Source organism: Phaethon aethereus, assembly GCF_964289735.1.
Source record: "Phaethon aethereus genome assembly, chromosome: 4".
In the NCBI taxonomy this organism is placed as follows: domain Eukaryota; kingdom Metazoa; phylum Chordata; class Aves; order Phaethontiformes; family Phaethontidae; genus Phaethon; species Phaethon aethereus.
In genome coordinates this window covers 333,115-345,060 of record NC_138578.1, presented here as the reverse complement: position 1 = coordinate 345,060, position 11,946 = coordinate 333,115, and the positions used below count along the sequence as shown (strand labels likewise).

Sequence of the window (11,946 nt, the reverse complement as noted above, 5' to 3'; positions counted from 1 at the left end):
ATGAGCCCGTCCTTCCTCCTCCTCCTCCTCCTCCTCGCCCTGCCCGCCCGCGCCCGCCGGGAGCAGGTGCCCGGCGGGGCGCAGCCGGGGCCGGCGGGCCGCAACGCCCCCGCGCCTTCCTCCTCCTCCTCCTCGGCGGTGGCGGCGGGGCCGAGCCGCTTCCCGCGGAGCCGCCCGGGGCGGCGGCGGGGCCGGCTGTACTGCCGGGTGGGCATCGGCTTCCACCTCCAGCTGCACCCCGACGGCCGGGTGGACGGCGCCCACGACGCCAGCCCGCTGAGTGAGTGCCCGGGGGGTGGTCGAGGGGGCCGGGGGGCGTCTGGCCGTGGCCCAGCGCGGGGGGCAGCGGCGCATAGCTCGCGGTGCGGGCCCGGGGCTGCAGCATCCCCGTCTCTGGGGATGGCTCCTGCGGCGTGAGGGAGCCCCTCGCTCCCTGCCGCCTTCACCTGGGGCGAGCTGCAGCCCAGGCGGTCTCGGGAAGGGTGAATTTGGGGTGCTGCCTGCCCCGGGAGTCTGGGGCCGGGGGGTGCTGGGCCCCGTGGGCTCGGGTGGGATGCTGCCCCGGGGGGAGCGGAGTGAGCTTTGTCCCACTCGCTTTGCAAAGTGCCGCCCCGTGGGGTTCGCCCGCCTTGAGGAAGTGAGCCCGTGGGGATGGATGTGAAGGCGCGAGGTTTGTGCTCCTACCACAGCACCTCAGTGGGGTACCAGGGCGAGGATGCTGCACCGGGCTCTCCCTTGTGCCCCTTTTCTGTCCTTTCCCCATGTACCTTTTCCATCCTTCCCTCTGCATTCTCATTCTTCCAGCACAGCGGTAGGATATATTTAGTTTAAAAATAGGACTGAGGCTGACGTTCCCCTGAGAGAAAGCTCTGCTAACTCACGGCTTATCCTTCGGGTCGGAGTTGCCGTGATATCCTGTTAGAAGGAATGAAATGGCAGGCGGGGATGAAAAATCACTTAAAGAGCCTGAGGGCCTGGGCCTGAGGTGACCCTGGCAGCACGCGTGGCTTCACCTGTTGGGTGGGCCTGTGGGAGCAACGGCCACATCTGGCCCGGGCCGAATAATTCGGGCCCTGATCTGTGCCACGGCCCCGCGAGGAAGGACAGCCCGCGGGCGGAGGTGCCGGGAGGCCAGAAACCCCGCGTGGGGTTTCGAGGACCACTGTGGGCGCGTAGCCGGGAGGGCGCGAGGGGCTGCAAGGGGGGAGGGTGGGAAAATGGGGCATCCACGCCGGGGCTGTTTAGGGAGACGTGAGTCTGGAGGGGCTGCCTGTGCTGTACCCCCCGGCCCTGCCCCGCAGAGGCATGGTGGAGGGGCTCTCCCCCATGAGACGTGTGCAGCCTTGGACGGCACAGCTGTCTCGCAGGGACTTGGATTATGTCAAGTTCCTTCTTCTTTAATCTGAGATTTTTGTCCCCGGAAAGGCGACGGTGGCACCAGCTCCGCACTTCGGAGCAGAGCCGGCCCGGGCCGGGGACATGAGCCGGGGGGGCCGTGCGGGGCCGTTGCCCCGAGGAGCCATCCCACATGGGGAAGAAGTTGGCGTTGGGCAGGGAAACCACAGCTTTGGCCCCTGGGAAACGGGGCTTGACCTCGGGCACCTCAGTAACCAGGAGTATGTCTTGCAGCCAGCACGGCCACCCCCTCAAAGGCCAGTAGGTTTTGGGGTGCCCTCGAGTACAGGGAGCGTGCTGGAGCACATACGTGCCGTGTTGCAGTGGGGCCGCCCAACCCCATGCCTCTGGGGCGTGTGGGGTGAGGAGGGGCGGCCCACCAGCCCCCCAAAGTGCCCCCCAGGCGCTCAGTGCCAGGACCCGGGTGCCTCCAGGAGCCGTGCTTCCTCCTTAAAATAAACATGGGAAGTGGTGATCTGATCCCCCGGCCTCGGGGATTTAACAGCAGCTTCGTGTTTGCTCTTGGCACGTTAATCTGCGCAGCCCGTCACTGGGGCCGGGCGAGATGCTCCTTCCTCCAGGGCCACCGAGACCCCCCTGGGGCCACCGAAACCCCCCTGGGGCTACCCCGGGGCTGCAGCCAGGGGTGGCAACGCTTTTTTCCCAGGATGGGAAGGGCACACTGGGGACGTGGTGCTTACCCTGGCTCCTGCCGCTGGCGGGGGCGTCGGGGGGACGCCCAGCCCCTGCTGCCACCCTTCGTCTGCCCAGGGGGACGCTCTGCTGCGCGGGGAAGCGACACGTGTCGGTGCCGTTGCTGAACGATGCTCGGCGGTCGAAGCTCTTCCATACGATGAGGTCACGCACGCCCTGCCAGGGGCCAGAGCCCCATCCTGCACAGAAAATACCCGTTCGGGGGGAAAAGGGCTTGTTTTCTTGTGGCTGGGCTGCGTAGCAGCCAGCTCCCTGAGTCCTGCTGCGAGGAGGGGCCCAAGACACCATTATTGGTACTTTTAGCCCCAAACGGTCTGTGTGATGCCTTTATTTCCAGAGTCTAGTGTGTGCGGGAGGAGGACAGGCAAGGCTGATCTCAGCAGGCTGGCTGTAGGCAGAAGGGGCTTTTTCCACCCTTGAAAGGGATTTCCCCAAGGGCTGAGCTTGCTCTCTCACAGCTGACTCAGAAATTGTCCTCTAAAACTCAGCTTTTAAAAAAACCCAACCCGCAACTAAACCAAAAAACAAAACCCACCACCCTGCAGCCATCCCGGAGGCGATGCAGGTCCCTGTGCGGGGCAGAGGGACGGAGCAGGAATGCTGCGTGGAACCAGGCAGCCGAGGAGCAGGGTCATGTGGAGAGGAAACGTGAACCTATGAGACTGATTTTTAAATTTTTTTTTTTCTTTGTCACGCCAATGTGAAAAGAACTGTGATTTATTTTGGGATTTCTGTCATCCTAGGTATTTTGGAAATATTTGCTGTGTCTCAGGGGATTGTAGGAATACGAGGAGTTTTCAGCAACAAATTTTTAGCGATGTCAAAAAAAGGAAAACTCCATGCAAGTGTAAGTAAAACCCCCGCTTATCAGTACGTGTTGTTTATTAAAGGCCTTGCGACACTTTCACGTGCATGCGGCAGCAACGCTGCCGGGCAGGGCCCCGGCGTGCCGAGCCCTTCGGCCGCTGGGAGGGCTCCGTGCTGGGTGGCATCAGCCCCGCACGGACAGATAGGGGACAGGTGGAGCAAAAACCCCAAAGCCCAGATCGCCCCTGACTGCATTTAACCGTGAAAAGTGCCTTTTTTTTTTTTTTTTTTTTTTTTTGCAGTTGGGTATTTGCATCAAAAGGACTTGTTCTTTGAGCATTGCCGGTTTATTTTTAGCAACTTCTGCCGCAAATCGCACAGACGGTTTTAGCCAAATGTCTCCTGGAGAGCGGCACGCGTGGTGCCGGGAGCCCGCCCGCGCGCGTGCCCGGCAGGGGCTGCAGCCCTGGAGTTTTGGCTGGGTTTGCCCTTGGGGGAGAGGTGTTCCCCGGTGAGAGCGTGCGGCTGCGGGCAGGTGAGCTCCGGCCCGTGCGGGAGCACTGCAGCTAGAGTGGAAAAATCCCAGTAACTCTTGTTTCTGGAGGCTGTTTTCTTGAAGGCTGGGGCTTCCCACAGGCCTCATTGTGGCTTTTCCAGGCATTTTACAAATCCTGTAAGTTTATTTTATTTCTTTTTTCAACCTCAAGATGCTGCTTCCTAATTTTTCCATGTTAGTTCAATGGGTAATTTAAACAAATCAAAGTAACTCGCTACTGTGCTTAGATGAAAGTCATCGTCATTGAAAGGTACCTATAAATTCAACACCCAAAGAAGGGCGTTTCTAATGCAGCATCTTGGACGACCTGTCACCCAAGTTTGTTCCCAGGGAGCGAAGCGGATGTCACCGATGAGCTTACGCTGCCCGAGCCTGCAGATTGCCTTCAAGTGAGGTTTATGAACTAGCCTCTCTCTCTCCCTTGAGTCTTATTTGAACGTTGCTCCTGAAACCTAATGATGCTTAAATGGTCAGCACATGGTTGCTTATTTTAGGAAACAAAGTAGGAGCGGGAGCGGCGTCTAGGGGAAAGGAGGCATGGCTGTGCTGAGGAAAACTTGCGGGAAGGAGACGGGGCGGGACATGGGCAGAGCAGCAGGACAGCAGAGGAAAGGTAAAGGCAAGAGAGGAGAGGGAAGCAGGTGGAGCGTGATCCTCCGATCCTCCAAAGCCTCCCCTCCCTCGTGGTGCACAATGGGCTCCTTATTCGAGATGCAGCCGTGATTTATGCCCTGGCGCAGGCAGAAATTAAATTAAACCTCGTCAGTGTATGGTTAATTGTCGGCACACAAAGGGCAGTGCCAGAGAGGGACCTCAATTAGGCGGGTCAGAGCAGGGAGTGAGGACACACGATGCCCTGCTCGGATGAAAGCTACGAATTTGTAGAAACTTGACCCAAATGTCTAAAGATTGCTGTGCTAAATAACACCGATAATGCAAACCCCGCATCTGTTGTTCTTTCCTGCCTTGGCAGGATGAAGTTATTTCATGGCCTAATGAGTTTTCAGCAGTACAAAGCGCGTCCTGCGCCCGTCACTCAGGGCAGCGCTTTGATATGGGAGTCACGCCGGTGACTTTGTGCTGAACCGCAGATAAAAGTCATTCCTGCAGGGATTCGGGCTCCTTCGAAACTGGCTCTCGGAGCCCGGCTTTATCCAAGCTCGCTGCTTTACAGCAGCCCTCCTCCTTTTTTTTTTTTTTTTTTTTTTTTTTTGATGGCAACTTAATTAAATTACCGAGCGGCTCTTTTTTAGAGGCACCGGCTTCAGAGAAATGACAGTAATCCCAGCAATTATCGGTTGCGTGCACAGATGGCTTTCCTCGTTGCGAAATCCTCGGTCCCCTGTTTGTTCCTTTTTAGCATGGAACAGGCAGGAGGGGGTTTGCTGACGGTCTCGGCAGGGTCCGGCACGAACCCCGGGGTGGAGATGTGACCGCAGGGGATTCGGGTAATTCTCCTGTCTTGGGACTTGCTCTGAGCGGGCCGAGTGCCGCACAAATCCCGCCTCGCTGGGCAAGTGTCTGTTGAAACGGATTTTGACATTTAATTTGACTTCAGGACTGCTCTCGGTGATGTCTCTGGAGCTGCTGCAGAGCAGATCTGACGTCTGGCCAGCCAGCGCACTGCACTGGGAAAAACGCCTTTTTCCCCGGCCGAAACGGTGCGGGTGCGGAGCCCGGAGGCTGGGAGCGGGGAAGCCCGTCAGAGCGGGAGCGCAGAAGTGCTTGCTGGGGCGGTTCGCCGTCGGGGGCCGAGGGCTTCCCTAGGTGCGTGCCGGCTGCGGGTCTCCTTCCCCGCGCCGCCGGTGGAGCCGCCCGCGGCGTCCCTCGCGTCCAGGGCTGGGGACCCCCCCGCTTTCCCAGGCCCACTTTGGAGGGGGTGCTACTCCGACTCTCGGGGAGCGGTTTCCCCAAAACCACTTTAAGCAGGACCTTTTCCTGTGGTGCTCCGTGCGGGGAGCCGGGCAGCCCTCTTACTGACACCTCCCTTGGCGGGGTGGCCTTGCCCCAGAATCGCTGCGCCAGGCTGGAAACGCCGATCCGGCTTACCGAAGCGTCTTCTATCCACAGCAGCACTTGCAACGCCCGCTGGAGCCGACAGCAGGATGGGATCCTCGGCCGTGGCCGGCTTTGCTGCCTGCGGCGGGGCAGCCAGCTTCGTCTCCTACCCCAAAAAAGCCTGCTGGTGCCATTTGCCCAGATCCCACGGGGAAATCGCAGGGCCTGTCTCGGGGCCTTTTGCGCTGAGCGCCCTTGCGGGCGGGCGCTGGTGCCCGCGTCAATCCGAAAACCTCCCCGCGCGAAGGCCAGCGCGGGGGGGTCTCGCCCGCGCGCTGCTGCGCGCGTCGGGTCTCGGAGAGCAGCGAGGGGCCAGCGAAGCCTTGCTGGGGGCGGCGACGGCTCGTGCATGGGCGATACGGCATTGAGGCTGTATAGAAGGCAGGGAAAGTGAAAACGAGTCATCGAGGTGACGCTTTTTTCAAGCGAAGAGCAAAAGGAGACTGAATTCAAAGTGCTCCGAGGAAAAAAAATGCACGGCAGGCTGGGGATGCCGTCACTCCTGTTGTAGGACTCGACTTCTCTGGCAAAATTAGGAGTTCAAAATCGAGCCCAGCCAGCTGGGCCTCCTGCGTGGTTACGAAGCGCCGCTTGGGGTTTTGTCTTGTTCCCCGTGGCCGGGGATGTTGCGGCTGGAGAGCTTGGCACCCCGCTGGCGTCAGGCGTTCCGAAGCGCTGCCGCGCCCCGGCGCGGCTGCGCAAGCTGTGGGGGCGGCGGGTACCGCGCCCGCCGCCAGACTAAAGCCTGGCCAAGGATTTCGGTGGGGCTGCGGCCAGGGGTCCCGGGGCCTGGGTGCAGAGCTGGGGCGATGTACCGCCGCACGGGGTTTTTTTGTGCTCCCCCCTCTTGATGAGAAGCAGGAGCTGTTCCGGAGAGCGTTCAGCCCGTCCCTCGGGCCAGGGGAAGCACTTTCCTCCCCGGCCACCCGCGAGCCGGTGTGGCCGCCCTGTTTATAAGAGGCGATGCTCTTGGGCTGCAAGTAATTGCTGCAGGTTACCGCGGGACAAAACACCCCAAGTTCATTTAAGACGATGAAGTGGGGGGAGAAGCAAGACCATCAAAGCCGTGTTCGGCGAAGCAATGAAAATCTGCATGCAAACTGCCTTTCCAGGTTATTAAGCGATGATGCAGTGCCCGAGCGAGGGACGCGAGGCCGGGACCGGACGCGGCACGGGGGCTCGAGCCCAGGGTCCTCTGGGGCTGCAGCACGGGGGCTGTGGGGCGCGACCCCCTCCTGTCAGTGGGAAGGGCAGGAGCAGAGCTGGGGCGGGGGGCAGGGTGCTGCTGGGGCAGGCCCAGCCTGTTTTGCCAGCAAAGTCCAAAACCGGGTGGCAAGCAGCTACTGCAAGCGTCCGTGTCGGGGGTTTTGCAAACGGCTGGGCGCCCGGAGGCCTCGGCGCGGGTTTCCGCGGCGCCCCGTGCTGCCGCTGGCCGCCTTGGACGTGCGTGGTTTGGGGGGACTGCGGAACCCAGCAGGCGCGGCGGGGCGGGGGGAGGCCACAACCAGCCCTTTGCTAACGGTGCCCCCGGCTCTGCCCCCACAGGCCCGGTTCACCGCGGACTGCCAGTTTCGGGAGCGCTTCCAGGAGAACAGCTACAACACCTACGCCTCGGCCGTGCACCGCAGCCCCCGCTCGGGCCGCCAGTGGTACGTGGCGCTCAACAAGCGGGGCAAAGCCAAGCGCGGCTGCAGCCCCCGCGCCCGCCCCCAGCACGTCTCCACGCACTTCCTCCCCCGCTTTCGGCAGCCCCAGCCCCCCGAGCTCGCCTTCACCGTCACCCTCCCCGAAAAGAAGCCCCCGCCGCCGCCCAAACCGAAGGTCGCCCCCTCCCCGCCTAGGAAAAACCCAGGCCCCGTCAAGTACCGGTTGAAGTTTCGCTTCGGGTAGCGCGCCGCGGCGGGACGCCGGCGCGGGAGAGACCGGGCGCCTGGGTGGGTTTTTGGGGGCGACCCTGCAGGAGACCTGTGCCCCAACTCCCGGGATGGACGCGGGAGGCTCCGGGTAGCCTTGTTGGGGTCGGCGTCTCCTCACCCTGCGAAGGGGACGGCGTGCTGGGAGGCGTGCGTGGGGACGACGTAGCTTGGCCTTTCCGAAGAGTATTCCCGCGACAAACAGACAACGCTTGATGGACCTCGGGTTAATTTTCTGTTGTTGCAAGAAGCAGAAAGGTACCTCTACAGCGAACGTATTTTCTTACCTTATTTTACCTAGTGACTCTTCTGACAATCATTTTCATACAAGAGAGATGTTCAGAGCCAACCTATTAAGTACTTTTTTTTTTTCCTTTTAGTTTTTTTTGTATCTCCTTCTTGCTGCACTTTTTTCCTCTGACCATACCTCAGACTCCGAATATGCAGGTCTGCCCCTTCTCCTCATACAAACCAGCTCCTCCCTTCCACAACAAAACACCGAGACCAAGCCCAACAACTTCATTCGCTTTATCTGCAGTGCAAGGGGGTCTTAGAACTCTTCGTTGGCAATAATAGAGAGATATATAGTCTTCTTTTTCTTTTTTTAAGGGTTGCAGGCTTGGGGCGGGTGGCTGCTTGCAGGCCCACTCCCGGTGGTCGCTCCCGTGCTTCCCGGGACAGCTGGAGCAGCGAGTCTCCTCCTGTCCATCAAAGCACGGTTTCGACGTCTCTGTTTAAAATACCTCTGCCTCGGCCCCGTGGCACTCCTGCTGGCGCGGGGAGGGAGCCATGCCGAGACCCTTCCCCGGGGGCGGCCGGGGGGAGCCTCTCCACGCCCCTGCTCCCCAGGGATGCGCTGAGCCCCGGGCGCCCACCCGTTCCTGCCGACGGTTTGTGCTGCTGATGTACCTTATCCCTCACGATGCACTTACCGGGCGGGGGAAAGGGTTTTCTTTGACGGCGAGCGTGGCGATGTGGCAATAAACGCCGTTACAGCTACTTGTACTTTCGGAAGTGTTTTTTCCCACCCAGATTGCCCGGTGGCCCGGACTGCCGCCTTGTTTCTCCGTTGTGCTGTTGTCTGTGGCGTAACCGTGCATATGGAGTTTTTAATCGGCGTTTAGCTGTGTTGCATATGTGCAGAGAACGGTAGCATTGAACCTCACCGGTTAAGCCTTAATAGGAGCCCGGGGGGGCTTGCGTTAGCAAAACCCCTCCTGGCCCGAGTCCCACTAGTGTCAAGCGGCAATAACGAGGCCAGGTGGCACGGCTGAGCCTTTTCTCTGAGTCCGATCACGCTACAAATAGCTGTTTCCACTGAAATCGTGGTTCTTTGCCTCTTGTTCTTCTGGGCAGCCCCCGGCCGGATGCATCCGCTCCGCGTGGCAGCAAATGCTTTCGCACAAGGGCACACGCGCCACATGGGGGGATGGCTGGGGATGCCGGAATAAAGTATAACCGTGCTTCATTCTATAACCTGGTTGTGTCATCTCTTGCCTGGCTGCTGTCTGTGTGGTTTTTTTCTTTTCTTCTCCTGAAGGAGAAAAACGAGTGTTGCTGAAGGAAGTGGGGGGCCGCTTCGCATGTTTTCGTCGGACGGTTTGGACGGCGTGTTACCGGCGGCAGGGTGAAGCGGTGCGAAACCGCTGCACGTGCCACCTTTGTGGGCTGTGCTCCGCGCACGGCACGCGGAAACAACCCTGCCGCGGGCTCCGCTGGGAGGAGCCCACACGGGCGCCTCGTGCACCCTGGCCATTTCCAGCGAGGCTGCCTGAATTGAAAAAAATCCACATAGCGCTGCTTATCTGCCCTTCATTAGCCAGGCACAATTAGGGGTAATTAATGCTCAGTGAAGCATGGGGCCAGCTAAATGAACCGATTGAATGGAAACGTAGGAGCGTGCCACGTAGAAGGGTGCTGGCCTTAGCCTCAGCCTGCGGTGTGTGCCGGCAGCGCCCTGGGCAGCTGCGAGAGGCGCGACTGCCCGGACCCCTGCTGCCGCTGCTTTCCTTTAGAGGGAAGAGGTATTTTTCAATCTTATTGCATGTGCTTTACCCCCTCGCACCCCGTTTCCCAAGGGGCGTGGGGGCTGCCACTGAAACACTGACCTTTTCCTTGGGGTTTCGAGCAGCCAGGAGCGGCCCCACAGCACGCAGGGAAGGGGTGCTGGCAGGCGCGGGAAGCTGCGGAGGAAGGCTGGTGCTTTAATATTACAGTAATTATTAAAATGTGGTTGTGCTATTGCAATTAAGAGGTCTGTGCCGTGTCAGACAGTGGCCTGCTAGCAACCGCAGCGGAGAGCCTCATGTAAGTTAACCTAACTGGTGCGGGCCGACAAACCCTTCCTGTTCCTTTTCGGCTGCTTTTCTGCAAGGAAATTAAATAGGTTTGCTTATCAGGAGGAGACTGAAGGCATTTAAAAAAGGGTAAATATCTCTCTCAAATTCAAAAATAGCCTGTGGATAACTCGAGAGACTTTTAAGGAATAAAGGTAACTTTTTCAGTGTGTTATGTTTCTTGCATTTCAGGAGTGGTTTTGGTATTGGCGTGCTTTTATTTACAGGTGTTGGTTGCAAATAAACGTTTCTGGCTGCCTTTGCAAGCGGAGCGGAGACCGTGTTGTGCTGGCCAACTGCCGGCCGAGCAGGACAAGAAGCCCAAAGCCTGCAGTCGGAGCCCAGAGCCTCCTGCGGCCCTGCTCCCACGGCGGGGCAGCCTCCGCCGCCCTTCCGCAGGTGGGGATCTACTGCGAGACGGGACGCGAGACCAAACCGCTTCTCTTCCTCTCTCCTGCTTGTTGGCCGCACTTAGTCTTCCACGCTGGCAGAAGTATCGCTCCTGCGGAATCAACGGGAGCAAGGGTACGCTCGGTATTGTGCCTTGAAGGAGGGAAAATTGCTGTGACAGTCCAGGAAAAGGACAAAGGCTCCGGCCCTGGCTTTGCAGCTCGGACTCTGAGGTAAACTATCCTGTCAGCCACTCCTGTTTCACCTGGGTGCATTTATCGTCTTGGCTTCAACAGCGACTGCACTAATTACTGGACTCTTAAACAGATTTTTGTACTTATTTTACAGAAAAGCTCTTCATACCGCCTTTAAATCTTGCTGCACGCAAAAGAAAAACCTTTTGGGAAAATCAAGGGCGGGGGGGGCTTTCCTATCCTTCTTTCTGGGGTGCCGAGGGCAGCGAAGGATGCTGGGGAAGGGGCGCTGCGTTTGGGGACTGTGGGAGGTCTGGGCACTGGGGGCAAGCAGGGAGGAGGGTTGTGCAGCCACCGGCGGGGTGGCCTGCGGTGAGGGACCATTTTAATCACGGAGCGGGCTGAGGGCAGGGCTGGAGCCAGCCTGGCAGTGGGCGGCATCCAGGGAGCCAGGATGTACGAAGATTACACGGATGTCTGAAGTTAACCGTCCTAGGACATCAGCACAACGCCTCCAAGCTCTTTGTCAGCAAGGCTAAAAATGGCCCAAATGTACAATGTGGACCGACAGCTAAAATTCACCCTTTTTTTCTCTCCCGTTTGCTTTCTGAGTCATCTTTCCCTGCAGGCTCTGCAGATGTAAAAAGCCTCAGATGTTGACGAGGCAAAGTACCGCGCGTGCGGGGAGAGACGTGGTGCCCCTGGAAGCTCAGCTCGGAGCACCACGTTATCAAGAGCTGGAACAAACGTGAAGTCCCCCAGGAGCACCCACTGGGTTTTTGCCCTGGGAAGCTGCTGTTTTACCCCAGCCCAGTTCACGGCTGTGCCGTGAGCTGCCACGGGCTGCGCTGTTGGCATGTTCCACCCCACGGCCGGGACTCTGAACTGAGCTTGTCCCCCCACGGGGAAAATGTTGGCTTCAGCCCCAGGTATCTGGAGACGTTGGGGGTTGGCACGGGGTGTAGTTTTTTGGTTTGTGGGTTGGTTTCCTTCTCTTCTACAGTCTCTGACTTCGCACGGTGGTGCTGGGGAGAAAAAGCTGGAAACAAAACAAACGAAGGGGATTCCTGAATTCCTTTCCAAACAACTGGCGCCTTTGAAGGAGGTGCAAACCCTGGTGGAGCAGAGAACGGGCCTGCAGGGAGCACGGTGCAGGGCACCGAGCTGCCGGCCCAGCCCCTGCTCCGTGTTGCCGGGTGCATTTGTTCAAGTTCCGAAGTGAAAAGCAGCCCCCCCATCCCTCCTCTCCCCACCGCGTCTCGTTTTTAACCCCGACAGACGTCCCCGCAGAGGCACGTCCTCTTCCAGTTGCCCGGCAGTATTAGCTTCGGGCCTGCGGGGCCCCGAGGCGGAGCGCACCGAGGCGGGCGCAGGAGCAGCCGCGCCTCCGCGCCCCGGCCTGCACGCCCCGGCCTGTGCGCCGGGTCTCCGTACTGCTCTGCGTCCGCTCCCCCGAAGCGGGGTGGCCACGGCAGCCAGCGCCGGAGCAGCGGCCCACAGTCACGCAGCCACGTGTCTTAAAACACCGGCGCGCGAGGCGCAGGCCGCGGGGCCCGCGGCAGCTTCCAGCGGGGCCGCGGGTG

General features: G+C 59.7%; 1 protein-coding gene across 1 annotated transcript; it reads left to right on the top strand.

The window, feature by feature from the left end:
- On the top strand, nucleotides 1-8,606 carry FGF5 (fibroblast growth factor 5; the record flags this gene model as incomplete). Its single annotated transcript, XM_081998673.1, has 3 exons — nucleotides 1-280; nucleotides 2,853-2,956; nucleotides 7,076-8,606. 3 exons carry the CDS (start codon nucleotides 1-3, stop codon nucleotides 7,418-7,420), a joined length of 729 nt encoding a protein of 242 aa, XP_081854799.1. The 3' UTR covers nucleotides 7,421-8,606.
- Between the last annotated feature and the right edge of the window lie 3,340 nt (nucleotides 8,607-11,946).